Source organism: Taudactylus pleione, unplaced genomic scaffold, assembly GCF_031769625.1.
Source record: "Taudactylus pleione unplaced genomic scaffold, aTauple2 ptg000479l, whole genome shotgun sequence".
In the NCBI taxonomy this organism is placed as follows: domain Eukaryota; kingdom Metazoa; phylum Chordata; class Amphibia; order Anura; family Myobatrachidae; genus Taudactylus; species Taudactylus pleione.
Window position 1 is genome coordinate 2,280,416 of NW_028284881.1, and position 14,994 is coordinate 2,295,409.

Here is a 14,994-nt window from a genome sequence, read left to right on the forward strand (position 1 = left end):
AATGCCAGCTGACGGCACATCCACGGAGCTGGTAGTCCTGAGAGCCAATCAGCGGCCGCGCTGACTGTAGAGCGGCCGCTGATTGGCTCCGGCTACTGACAGTTCCCACGTGTTGTGAAAAAAAACACCTGCCACATATTTCGTTAGTTTGGCATTTTTTTTCCCTTTTTTTTTAATTTTCACAACAAATTATTATTATTTTTTTTTAGGGTGTCCCGATTTTTTTTTTTTTTTTTTGAACATTTCCTTTTTAAGGGGACATTCCCAAAAGTACAGGCTATTTTTTATAAGCCTGCACCCCCAAACCCCAATTCTGCACTTTTTTTCACTTGCTGTAGTATTGAAAATTATCCCTGTTTTTTTAAAAATGACCCTTGACCCCATTAATGAACAAAAACGGGAATTTTTGGGAAATATGCCTGGTCCCCCCCTAAAGATGTCCTGGGACCCCCCTAAAGATGTCCAGACATGGGGGATTACTATGGGTACCCCTATTTTTGCCTGCAAAAGAAAGTCTGGTTTTTACATAGCTTTGGCAGGTGTTTTTTCCTGCCACACTATTAGAAACCCTGACTTCCTTCAGTAGTTAAAAATGGGGGTACCCATAGTGATCCCCCATGTCTACACATCTTTAGGGGGGTCCCTAGAATATTTCCCGAAAATTCCCATTTTTGTTGGACCTGTAAAAAAAAGTTGGAAGAATTTACAAAAAAAATAACATAAGGTCCCCCCCCAAAAGCCAAACCAGCCCCAGGCTTGCCAGCCAGTGGTGGTTTCTAAAAATACGGGGAACAAAATGTGTAGGGTACCACCGTATTTTAGAAACCAACACCAGGCTGCAGGGACTAGTATGTGGCAGGTGTTTTTTTTCATTGCGCAAAGTAGCGGCAGGTGCATTTTTGCAGAACACAAAAATATGCTAGTACCCATTTTCATGTACCCCAAATTTGATGGGACCACTTTTAAAAATGAAAAAAAGCAAAATGCTCTTCTGCATCACTTCTTCAAAGTCGGGAAAACACCTGCCGCGGCTACTTAAAAACTCCGACTTTCTTCTGCAGGCAAAAACGGGGGTACCCATAGTGATCCCCGAGGTCTGGACATCTTTAGGAGGGTCCTACAATTATTTCCCAAAAATTCCCCTTTGTTTTCGCCGATCCAAGTATCGCCGGGTGCCGTTTTCGACGATTTCATATTGAATAAGGGGATAAGCGGGGGCGCGCGCGATACTTTTTCGCCGGCAAAAGCTCCGATGTGCGGCGAAATTTTCGACGGCGAGGTTAACGTTTCATATTGAATACCCCTCTTAGACTCTCACAGTTGGATTTTGATTAGAATTGTAACCTTCCTTAGGATTTTCTGCTCAAAACCCATAAGCAGAGGGTGTTCCTAGTAGTGGACAATAATCCCCTCACTACAGGGACCTTTGGTTGTCCTTGCTGTCTCACAGACAAAAGCCTGTTCATCTTTGTTTGTTTAAGGACCCTAGCAAAGATGGCTTCCACCTTTTTGATGTCAGTTCCACTTGAGGATATTTCAAGTGACCATCACTTCACCAGCCAGCGTTTCAGACAGTTTTCAAAGTAGCATCTATCACTCTGCTAGTGGATCCAAGACGACACCCTCTGCATGGGTCACCTCTTTCCTGGCTTTGGACGATTGTGAAACAGCCGTCCGCCTTTGAGGCAAGGAGCTCGTCTCTCTTCAGTGCAAGTTACAGGGTATTTGGACTCTACAGATAAGTCAAGGCTCCTGATACATGTGCTGAAAATCAGTTTCAAAAAGCCAACAGGATCTAGTCAAACTATGCCACATCAAGAGTGCCTTTGTCAGAAAAGAATCTGACAAATTCATATAATGTAGAGAGCTTATTGTTCTAGCTTTTGCAGCAGTTTTCATTCTAGGGGTAGATTATATTTAAGAAGCAGATTTCACAGCACAGTCCCTCCCAAATGGTCATTCCTGGGCAGATGTCTTCAAGCAGATTGTGGACATGTAGGATAAGCCAGAGATGAACCTAATGCAGTGGTTCTCAAACTCTATCCTCAGGACCCCAAGCATTTCACATTTTGCAGGTAACCCAGCAGGTGCACAGGTGTATTCATTACTCACTGACACATTTTAAAAGATTCACAGGTGGAGAAAATTATATCACTTGTGATTCTGTGAGGAGACCTGGAAAACATGAACTGTTGGGGGTCCTGAGGACCGAGTTTGAGCACCTGTGACTTAATGGCATCTCAATTAACCCACAAGGTTGGTACTTATGTTACAGGACAAAGTATCCCAAGGTGTTTCTGGTAGATAAAATGCCATTAGAACTTAACTCGCTAATATTTTTTTTATTCAATAAATGTCCCAAATATTGTTGAATATTCTCTATTTCTTTTCATTTTCAGATTATGTAATCGGCTATTTAAACCCAATTCAGTATAATTTTATTAACAATTATGCAGATTTATTAATAAAACCTACATTGAAGAAGGGTTAAATGGCTATTATTTACATAATTTGATAATTGAAAAAAAAAAAAGCAACAATTTCGTGGGCATTTAAAAAATAAATAAAAAATGTTGGTACGAGATAGATAGATATGTAGTAGCAGTCTTATAACACGATCAGCACACCATTTAAATGCAAAAAAGAAGTTTTATATAGTACAGTACATGTATCCCATGATCAGTTCCACAAAGCATAAACGTGCAAATCCAGCATAAAGTGCATTATAGAAAAAAGGAAAAACTTTTCCATAGCAGCTTAATAGCACATAATGCTCATCGCTCCATGTAAAAAAAAGAGATCAGGGTGAGAAGCCTTATGTCCATGCCCGACAGCTGTTTTGGTGTACGCAGACACCTTCCTCCTGGGACAGCATGACAAACACTAAACCATCTCAACTTAATATACCCTACCTGGCCATCCGTTCACTACCACAATCATCCTCAAAAATGCGCTCACCTGTTTGTTGCCGCCAGCCACCGGAGTCTCAATCCAGGCTGCTGCTTACGACCGGAAGTGACACGTCTCCGGACTTCGTCTAGAGTGAAACGAAAGCACTAGATTGCGTAACCAAGCAACCATTACCTAGGCTGTATCACCAGCATTACAAAACCGGAAGTGCTGCGCTACTGTGAGACTCAGGTTTTAACCAGCATTGCTAAGCAACCGAGTCTAATACATATCAACCAAGTACTCATTCAGATATATATGCGCACTACAGGAGCGCATAATGTCATAGGAGAAGGGGAGACAAATGGAGGAACAGGTCCCATATACAAGAATGAACATGCTGTACATTAAACTCAAAGAACACACAAATACATAAACAGAAAAAGAAAACACTAATATGAAAAATAACTGGTTATAAAAAAACGAGAGGCTCAATTCTTTTAAACCAATCAGAGAAATGGATTTCAAATCATAAATCCATCTACTCTCAACATTGCAGCAGACTCCTATTGGGATCACCCCCTCTTTTCATAGGTGGAATTTGATCTATAGGCATGACTTTAAAGTCCAATGGGTTATGCTTTATATCAACAAAATGTCTCGCCACCGGGGGAGTATTGCCATCAATGCTAATAAAAGCTTTCTTAATGGAAGAGCGATGCAACGCTAATTACTCTTTAAGCATTCTAATCGTTTTGCCAACGTAAATACGATAACATGAACATTTGATCACGTAGACCACATATTTGCTCTCACAGGTCAAACAATGTTTTATCTTGTAGACCCTTCTTGACACTGGATCTTCAAAGGTGCCACCTGTAATCAAAAACCTGCAATTGATGCACCCTGGACAACGAAATTCTCCAATTTTAGTTGTCAACCAGTTGACGGGCTGCTGCTGATTCACATCAGATCTAGTAATAGAGTCCTTCAAATTATTGCTTCGTCTGTAGCAAAACATCGGTGGTTCTTTGCAAAAGTCACCCAAAATGGGATCAGCTTGTATTATGTGCCAGTGTCGCAAAATAGCACGTTTTAAAATAGTGGAACTGATGGAATACGTGGTAGGAAATTTGATGCGCTCAGATCTTGTATTAACATTAGATCTCAATAATGTAGATCGATGTGTCTCCATACATCTTTCAATCGCTTCTTCCACTTCAGAGACAGCATCTGCCCTTTGGATAATCGTATCACCCATTTTTTTTTCAATTCTGCCAGTAATTTTGTTCTGTCCGATGTTATTCTGGCAACCCACACAAGCTGTGAAAAGGGAAGCCCTTTCTTTAAAGGGAGGGTGAGAAAGCTGTCTGCCACAAGTAATGTATTTTTGTCTGTGGCTTTGTTATAAACTAATGTTTCAAAGTGACCATCATCTATCTTAATCATCACATCTAAGTAGTGTATCACTGATGTACTATAGTTCAGAGTGAATCTAATAGTACTAACGATGGAATTCAATTCACTAAAGAAAGTAAGGAGGTCCATCTCACCTCCAGTCCACAGCACAAAGAGGTCATCTATATAACGAGACACAACTCATTTTTTTAATAAATTGAATGTATTACCTATACCTTCTGATGGCGTTTTTTTTAGCCACTTTCGATGTTGTTAACTTGTATACAAATATCCCGCATGAAGAGGGGATGGAGGCTGTGAGAGAGGCGGTTACCTCCAGTTCACACTACAAGGGGCAACCGGTTGATTTTTTGATGTTATTGATTCATATTATTTTACATAAAAATTATTTTTCGTTTAATAATGAATTTTTTTTGCAGCGCCGGGGAACAGCGATGGGTTCGAATATGGCCCCGGCATATGCTAATTTATATATGCAGAGTTATGAGTTAAAGGATATACTAACACATCGGTTATCTAAATATATAATTTTTTATATTCGTTTTAAGGGTTCAGGTCACTGCTCTCTTGGGTTCTCTTTCAGAGACAACTAGTTCTTTTGCTGGAGGTACAGACCTATCAGGGAGTGATGCATGTTTAGGCTCCTTACACAATCGATTCTTGTGATATCATCCTAGTGTTTGCAGCTTTACAACACTCTCCTATTGAATTTGGGATTTAGTTTTTTTTTCTAGGAAGTTTACTTTTCTGTTAGCTATCTCCTCGCTAAAGAGTTTTTGAAGCTGGAGTGCTCTCTTGTGTATCACCCTTCTTTGTGCCCAAAGTGATTTCAACGTTCCATCTCATTAAGGCGGCGTAGCATAAGGCTTCAGCTAGAAAGATGTGCTCTGCAATCATCTGGTCTTCTGTTCAAAGGATTCTATATAGTAGTCAACCTTTTTGCTTCCATATGATGGCAGTTTGGGCCATAGGATGTTTAGCAACACTTCTGAGCAAAACCTCCTTTAGGAACTTTCCTAGTGTATCATGTGTCCCCTATGGATCAAACTGAAAATGTGATTTTTGTACTTACGCTAAATCCTTTTTTTAGTCCAAAGGGCACACTGGACATCCTCCCTTTTTTGTCCTTGTAGGGAGGATGCTGTTCATCCTGTCCCTCTTGATCTGTCTTCCTTGTTCTGTCCTTGGAAGTTTGTTTCACAAATACTGAATCTCTTAATGGGCTTCAAGGGTATATAGGGGGAGGAGCTTGTGCTTTTGCAGGTAAATTTGAAGGTGCCATGGTTCTTATACACCAGTCTCTCTAACCCAATGTATCCAGTGTGTCTCACTGGACTCAGAGAAAAGGATTTAACATAAGTACAAAAATTCCATTTTAACATTGACAGTGGATTATATATTTTAAAGCCACAGTATTTATTGTTTTTATATTTCTATACCAGCCCGAAACATACTCCTATACTCTTCTGGCACTGCCGTTAGAATTTCATGTATATATTAGATAATTTAAAGTTTTACTATAACCAAATTCTCAATCTTAACTCCTACAATTTTGAACACAGTTGAATAAATATTGAGATTTATATTTTATTTTAAGAAAGTTTGCTTCTATAACCATGTTTTGTGTTTTCTTTCATTTGGACATAGGTTAATGAAACCTTGAAACGTACAAAAGAAACTGGTGTCGGCGCATCAGTTACCCCAAACAGCAGTACTCCATTTTCCCACGATACAGCCTATTCAAGCTGTCGACAAGATACCCCTAACTCGTACAGCCAGTATACCCCACAGTCACAAGGAACTCCACACACCCCACGTCTAGGAACACCTTACTCTCAAGACTCCAACTATTCCAGTCGGCAGACAACACCAGCTTTTCACTACAGCCAGGACTACAAACCAAGGAGACATGAATCAAAGTTTTCAGACGCTTACAACCGGAGACCAGGGCATCACTATGTCCACAGCTCTGGTGCTTACCGGGGCTCTGAGCACACATTTAATGCAGCCCGATCCCAACCAGAGACTCCGCAGCTTTCACATACACCACCTTTAAGCCATTCTGGTATGAAGTCAGCCTTTTCTCCTTATCAAGCATCAGTTTACCCACTTCTTGATGAGAATCCATTCCCACAGACATCGAGAGAACTGGATTACCGGAGAACAGCACCACCACTATCGGAGCTTTTTTCTGATGGTGGCTGCAGTTCTGTAAATATTGACTTTATACCAGTTAAAGAGAAACCTGATGAACCCCTTCCTCCAGAGCCAGACTGTGTCAAGGAGTTGAAATCTACATCTCGTGCTCGCACACCAGAGGGACGGGACACACCAGGGACACCTACTTTGGAGTCAGAAATGCAGCACAATAGTTTAGATTCAAGAATTGAAATGCTTTTAAAAGAGGAAAGAACCAAAATACCTTTCCTACAGGAACCTAGTTTGGACAAGGAATTGAGGATGGAAGGAAGTCCTATATCTTCCTCCTCATCCCAACTTTCGCCTATCCCTCCTTTTAGCTTGAGTTCTCAGTATCAGGATGTCACGCCTTCCTCTCGACCTTCTAGCACAGGGTTGGAGGACATCAGCCCAACTCCATTGCCAGACTCTGATGATGACGATGAGCCAATTCCTGGCACTTCATCATTTTGCCAGAACTCAAGGTCAGGAACTCCCACTAACCAAATGAGTCAGCCTTGCAGGACAGTGGAGTGCTCTGAGGTGACGGAACAGATGGCAGGTGACGAAACCCCAACATCTGAGAAAATGGAGGAGGTAAGTAACAAATATATATATATATATTGCAAAGATGAAATGAGGTGGCTGAATAGTTTTAAATGCTCAGAAATGTTCTTAAATTGAAACAAATTAAATTTTAGTGCAGCACTTTGTATCTGTAAAGTGATGATTAATCTCGCCTACTGATAACTATCTACTAGATAATCTATCTGGTGAAAATTATTTCCTGTAACAATCAAACTACTGTTCATTTTAATATAATTTGTTTAAGCTGGTGATATGTTGAATGCATTTAAAATGTTTCACTATGGAATCATGTTGCCATAATGCTTTAATGTGTGTTCCAAAAATATTAGCACTCTTCTGAGTATGTCTGCTGTGAAGTTGACAACCAAAGGCTAGATCCTTGATCTAATCACTTATATGTCACTACTATGGAGACGATATCTTCAAATAGGTACAAAACGTAGATGGTGCTTCTGGTGTAAGGGTCTCATTTTAGGACCCTATTTGAAGATATTATAATTTTCACTAATTTGCATCAATGGGAAGATCTCAAGGTGTGGGGATCTATAACACTTACAAGAAAGAAGTGTCATTATTGAACTTTCCAATGCTTAATATTATGAACTGCTCACCCCTTGCACCTTCTGGACATTTTAGTATACATTGACTTTTTGGGCTCGATTCAATTGACCGCGAATTAAATAGCGCCGGGAGGGAGCTCCCAGAGCTATTCAATTCTGCGCGCAGTTAGGCCGGGGAATGCCCATTCTCCTGCACCTTAAGCAGTGTGTTTAGTCCCGGCGCTAAGGGCAGAAAACAGCATCACGCCTGTACTTTTGTCGGATTTCTGCTTGCACCCCTGGAGGAGCGCGAGAAGAAATCCTTAACAGCGTGCTGAATTGAATAGCTCCGGGGCTCCCTCACGGGTGCTATTTAATTCGCGGTCAATTGAATCGAGCCCATAGAATCTGTTTCTGACAGCAGATCTGTCTGGAGGTGCTGCCTATTGTATTATCTACATTTTTATTGTAGTTTCTCTTTCTTAAGTTGTTGTTTTAGCACAGAGGAAGTGTGTTTGCTTTTTGTTTAGTGTGTGTGTGTGTGTGTGTGTATGTATGTATATATGTATATAATATATATTTCTGCTCAGGGACAATGGAGCTAGCCTGGCTTGCGAAAGCAGAGTGGAGGGTGAAGGCAGCTGGGAAGGTGAGCCTCCATGGCCAGACACCTATACTCTACAGCATGTCCTGACTCCTGTAGGAATCCTGTCGCCAGGTGTAAAATTTAGTCATCATGGTGACCTGGCGCTCAGGATTTGTTGATCCCTGAGCTTAATGGAACAGTAAATCAGGAGGGGTAAAATCAGTTCTGTTTTTTTGTGTTCAAATTAACAGAAAAGACACAATTTTTAATCTATAGTAGTTTATGGTCAGCGTGAGGCGGAGTGGTGGTTGTAATGCTTTTTCGTTTGTGGTGCAGCCAATTTGGCAGAACCAACCTGGGCAAAATAATTAGCCCACTCCATTGTAGACCCTACTCAGGTCAAAGCATGTCCCAAGTTGGCGAGTGAAGGTGCTAATTCTTCTGTTACACCCCCTCACCTTTATGTAAGAAAATTGTGCAGGTGGGGTTGTTTTATCTATTTTCTCCTCCTCCATCCTTTAAGGAGTGAGCTTAAGGCTTTGGCTAATTTATTCAGGGTTTAAGCTAGGTACACACTTGACAGATTTGCCAAACCATGCTAGGGACTAGACAATTTTTGGAGATTAAAAATGATCCAGTGAACAGGAGGTAATTGAACTCCCAGCTGTTGGGATGCCTGCGTTCAGAATGCCGGCGCCAGAATCCCCGACACCAGTCAGAATCTTGGCGCCGGGTTTCTGAGTAGTGGGGTTAGGCGGATGTTTATGGTTAGGCTCTGGGGGGGAGGCTTAGGGTTAGGCAGTAGTGGAGGAGTGTTAGGTTTAGGTACTAGGGGTCTAGGTTAGGTTTATTGTGCAGGGAGGGAGTTTATCTGTATCCTAACCCTGTCTGGATACCGGCGTCTGGATTCTGACCACCAATATCCCGAGCGCCAGCATTCCGTACCCAATCCCTATGATCATCCAATTTTGAGTGTAAACATTACACAATTATTGAGCTGAGAAGAGGCAGGTCATTGCTGATTTAAATACAAACTCCCGCAAAGGTGATATTTTAAAATTGACTATTAGCAGCAATCTGAGCTTGTCGGTCGAAATTCTGTACACTAGTGTTCCCACTAGACTGCGGACAGGACGCTGAGGGTGGCAGCAGGGAGCCTCTGCGCTTTCGAAAGGGGGCTTGGCTGGCCGGGGAGGGGGCATGTCCTAGTGACACGCCTCCAATTTGTCACACTTGGGGGTGTGCCCTGCACTTACAGAGGTGCTGTGCTTCCCCTAAGCTCTCCCCTCACGTTGAATAGATGCCTTGTGCATGCGCACAGCGTCTATTCTCCCAGTGATAATTGTTCACCGCAACTTTTCCCACCCGCAGGACACTGCGGCCCTCGGGTGGGGAAGGTTCAGGGAGCCTGTTTTTAGCGAGGCACCGCTAAAAGGGAGGGCGCTTTTTGCCCTTTTTAAAATAAGGCAAGGTGTGGCGCCCCGCTAAAACAGTTTACATTTTAACCCAATTATTTACCATTGGGTCCAGTGAATGTTGTGCACCACTACTCATATCGAGACTTGATGCCACTGGTTTTGGCTCGAACATCAGCCATGGGACCACTGTTAGATACTGGTAACAACTTTGCCCGATTATTGTATAGCATGTACCCAAATGAAGTGAAGGTTTCTTCTTTCTTGAAGATGATTTTATAATATTTATTTTAAAGGTAGACTCTGAAAACTCCACATTCCTGCAGTGGTGTAGTCCTAGGATGAATCAGACTGAGTTTATATATTTCTCAGGAGGAAAGTGAAGTGGCTGATAATATAGGCCTTGAGGTTTCCTCATACTTTGACAAGGACTTCTCTAGTAGGCAAGGGACATGACTTGGTTAGGGCTTGTATGGTAGCCCCTTAGCATTCAGGACAATGAGAAGCCAGTTACTCCAGATCTATTGTTCAAGAGGATGAAGAAACATTCTATTTTTATATTCCTTCTTTTCTACAGCTGAAATGGATGCATCAGTAGCACCCTTCTCTAAGTTCTTAGCATCGGCTTGTGTTAACAATTGTGTGAAAAAGTGATCGTCGGCTGTTTGTGATTGACTCACCCAGCCTTGGTGGTTGCTGCATGCCTTGTGTTGTGGCTTAAGGCATGGTAAGCAGAAGTGGCGTTTTTTAAAACGAGCGATTTTTATTGAGGTTGACCAACCAAAATAATACAAACATGGTCAACAGTATATTACAATGAAGATGGATAGAGTGACCATACATCAAAATATCAATATGTACGAAAAGTACATCAATTAACAAATAGAAAACATTACTAAAGAGATCGATAACATATTATAAAAAGATCATCTGAAATGGAATGGAGATTAAACAACTAATGCTGGGCATACACGGCAAGATAAAATGTCTGTCAGACCGACAGACATTTTATCTGGCCGGCTGCCAGCCGCAGATGTCCGCGGCATACACTGTGATAGAAATCTCAGTGTATAGTCCGACATCTGCGCTCCGCCCCCGGGGGAGGAGACATTTCCCTGTTCCTTCGAACACAGGAAATGTCTGTCTGTCGGCCGCGCTGGGCATACACTGCCCGATGCGGCCGCCAGTTACCGGATAAATATCGCATCGGACGGGCATGCTGGACAATCCAGCATGCCCGACCGAGCAATATTTAACCCTCGGTCGCCCCCCCCCCCACGCTACAATTATCGCGGTGATCCGCCGATATCGGGCGGATCGTCCCGATAATTGTAGCGTGTATGGCCAGCATTAGAGATTGTCCCTCCTTTTTTTTTCATTCGAATATGAAAAAAGAACAATATGAGATTAGTATACATGGTAAAAAGAAGAGGGGTGGGAGGGAAATAATAATAGAAAAGGGATAAAATATGGATAGAGATAAAGATAACAGCAGAGTCCGGGTGTAGGTAAGGATGGCGCGAGGTACAAAGGGGATCAAGTATCATGTAATTTAGAAACCCTTATTATTTTGTAGGCTAGTGATATATTCCATAGAAGCTATAAAATTGTTTTTTTTTGCCACCAAGGCTGCTCTCGTGGGAGGGAAGCAGCATTTCCATTGTTTAGCAATAAGGGATTTTGCAGCACTGCAAATATGGGTAATTAATTTGTTCTGAGGTTAGGTTAGCCAGGGATCGGAGTGCATAACAAAGCCACAGCAGGTTCAAGATTAATACCAGGGCCCAGATTTCTAGTAATCAGACTACGTACTAAGGGCCTGATTCAGAGTTGGGAATAGAGTGCGATATCTCTCTTGACTGATCATCTTGGGGAAACCATGCTGCACTGCAGGTGGGGCAGATTTAAAATGTGCAGAGAGATTTAGATTTGTGAGGAGTGTGTACAAACTGACATGTAAATTGTAGAGTAATAATAAAGCTGTGCAGTATTTGTGGGCTACATGCAAAATCAGCCAGTATTTACCCTACATGTAAAAAAAAGTATGTGTTTACACCCCTTGCATTGCAATATGGTTTGTTCAGGTTCACAGTTGAGAGAGATATCTCACTCTAGTCCCAAGTCTGATTCAGGCCCTAAATTCCAAAATGAACAAATGGAGGGGCACGTCCACCATATGTGATAGAAGGTTCCTTCTTCCCCATATAGCCCCCAACATTGATTAGATGTCACAGGAAACATGGCGTGTAGTCTAGTTGGAACCAGATACTACCGGGTATAAACTTTATAACAAGTTTCATTGATTGCCACGCAAATAGAAGCTTTAGCTATACATTTTCTAATCTGTTCCCAAAGTTCATCATCTAAAGACTTAGACAGATCTAGTTCTCATGTGTTGAAATGTTCCCCTTCCTTGAATGCAAAAACACCTTCTCAAATGAGGCAGGCAATCGTAGTTGAGAGGATTTAGGTTGGGAGTGGAGAAAACTGTTAATTTGAGTGTATTGATATTGACACGAGGAGGGAGCGAAAAAACGCTCCTGAAGTTCACTAAATGAAGAAGGGGCAAAGTTCCCTTTGATCTGAATAAATCGAGTAATTCCACGCTTACACCACGGTGCAGCCATTGAAGGTATGCAACCTGGAGGAAAATCAGGATGATTCCAAATTGGGGACAAGAGACATTGATAGGAGGAGAGGTTGTAAGTAGTACATGTTTTATCCCATTGATTGAGAGTAAAATTGACAGTGGGAATCGAGTAGGCCGAGGTTGGTCTACGATGTCAGGGAAGCCAAATCAGGGAGTCGAGTGAACCACATTGAAACAATGAATTTCTACCCATTTTTTCACAATTTTTAAAAAATTGTATAATGCTTTGTAGTAGTCGGAGAAGATACTATTAATTGATTTCGGATCATAAACTGATTGGCCAGATGAATCCTTGATAGTTTAAATGGCTTGCTATGCCCGCTTACCGCGAAGTTTATTTGCTAACGGGGTATGCGCTTTATTGCTTTTATCATAAAACATCTGGTTAGGCCAATGTAGTGAGCGTTCAACTTTTTCAGCTAAGAGAGATTGTAACGCTGCTCTCGCTTTAGAGAGGCGTGTAAGAACCTTCTTAGAGTGGGTACGTTTGTGTTCGCTATATTGATCTGCAATAAGATGTGTCAACAAATTAACGCGTTGATCCTGCTCTTTTTCTACACGATGCATATTGAATAATAACTCCCAGAATTACCACTTTATGTGCTTCCCAAACCGTAGACTCGCTACATTCATCTTGGTAGTTGAGAATGAAATAGTCCTGAAGTTTAGCATTAATTTAGTCCTGAAATTGAGGTATCTTCAACAAAGTTTCATTAAGCCTCCAAGATGGTCTTCCTCCCATTGCTTCAAAGATTTCAAAAGATGCCATTAGCACTGAGTGGTCTGGCCAAGTTATCGGGACTATCGAAGACCGGCATGCTGCTTGTGAGAAGGAGGCACAACATTACAATAGGTCTATTCGAGAATAGATGACATGCGGATTAAAGTAGAAAGTGTAGTCACGGACACTAGGATTAAGAAAACTGCAGACGTCAAATAGTCCCTCCTTGGCCATGTATTTATGCAGAGAAGCCAAGTTTGGGAGCTCTCCTGTTCGAGGGAGGCCTGATTTATCCATGTGAGTAAGTACCATATTAAAGTCGCCGCCTACCAAAGTTTTACCCTTTTTATAAAGGCAAAGTTCATGAAAAAACTTATGAAAAAATAGGGATTGGCCTGTATTAGGAACGTAAAGTTTGACCAGCGTAACCTTGTGTCCAAGTTTACCTCATATCATACAGTACCTGCCTTCACTGTCAGACTTAAGCTGGGTAACCATTATACAATTTTCTGTCAGATATCTGTCCAATCTGGATGGTTGGAATGAAAACCTGGTAATGTATGTGAGCAAATGACAATCATCCATTTGCTCACAAACACTGGAAAATAGCCAAAAATGGTTGTTCATACAAGTTGGTTAAAACACACAAATTTAACCAATTTGAACAATTTTTTGTCCTTTTTTCAGTGTTTAAAACCATATGATCGACTGTCATTTGGTCCCCTACAACCAGGTTTTCATTCCAACCAGCCAGATTGGACAGATATCTGACAGAAAATTGTATAGTGAATGCCCAGCTTTAGAATCTAAAAGTTGGAAGGGGAGGAAACCACTAATCAGAATGGCCACACAATTCTGTTTAGTAACATTATTAGAGTACCATACTGAGGGAAAAAGTTAGGAGTATAGAGATGGATGTGAATCCCCTCTCAAATGAGTTTTCTGCAAAAAGATCACATCACCCTGCAATTTTTTGGGAGACCTATAGAGATGCAAGCGCTTCTGTGGGGAGTTGAGACCTTTAGTATTAATTGACAAACAGGTGAGTGGCATAATGAAAAATTATATAAATTTCGTTGATCAGACAGAAAAGAAAAAAGGAACCCCAAACTCTGCTGAAAGAAAGAAGAAAGAAAAAAGAAAGAAAATAAATAAATAAGTGATCGGAAATACTTTTAAAACCTCTAAAGTTGAGCTCTATAACAATAAGAGCTCGGGTGTGAGATACAAATCAAATTTAAATGGTTGGGTATAAACCCAATTAAAATTTACACATTAATCCCTAAATTTGGGGGAAAGGTGGCTGGCTGGGATAATCATTCCACCCATCCAGAGCTAACAAAGCTATAAAATGTAACTAGTTTGTACAGACCCACGACACCAATATAGAATAGAATATGTACCCATCTAAATGAGAGTAATATCCAAACTAAGTAACAAGAACAGTAGAGATTAGGATAGAACCAGAAATGAGCAATCGCATAACCTGATATGAGTGTAAAATAAGACCTGGATGTAAACTCTAGAAAACATAGATACACATAACTGAATAGCGGGACACTTTGGATATATATATATATATAAGTAGTAACTACAATACAAACATTGATTGTGGAGTCTAACATAGCATCTTTGGGTGCAGTGTAAAGACTTGCATAGTCATAAAATTACAATAAAACAAATATTCATTCACTAGTGCAGTAAACTGTCATGAAATTATACCCGTTCTAGGAATATGTCAGGTTGGAGAGGAAGCACCAGATCTAGCTGGATCAGGACCAGAAGTGGGGCCCAGACGAAGTTTGCGAAGTAGCTGGGTCCCTTCATCCACAGATTGAATGGAGTGGAAACGGCCTTCAACGTCCACCAGGAGCCGGAGTGGAAATCCCCAACGATATTTATAACCATTGTCCCGAAGCGTTGCAGTGATTGTACAGAGATCATGTCTCTTAGCAGTAGTCGCCGACCCGGATCTTTAAATATTTGTATCCGGGAGCCCTCAAAAAAAT

At 41.3% G+C, this 14,994-nt stretch overlaps 1 protein-coding gene across 1 annotated transcript in view; it reads left to right on the forward strand.

The window, feature by feature from the left end:
• Positions 1 to 14,994, forward strand: part of SETD1B (SET domain containing 1B, histone lysine methyltransferase) — an 87,572-nt gene that overhangs the window by 18,302 nt on the left and 54,276 nt on the right. The window contains exon 6 of the mRNA XM_088449159.1: positions 5,956 to 7,083. Coding sequence (XP_088305285.1) covers positions 5,956 to 7,083 — 1,128 coding nt within the window. The remainder of the gene's footprint in view (positions 1 to 5,955; positions 7,084 to 14,994) is intronic.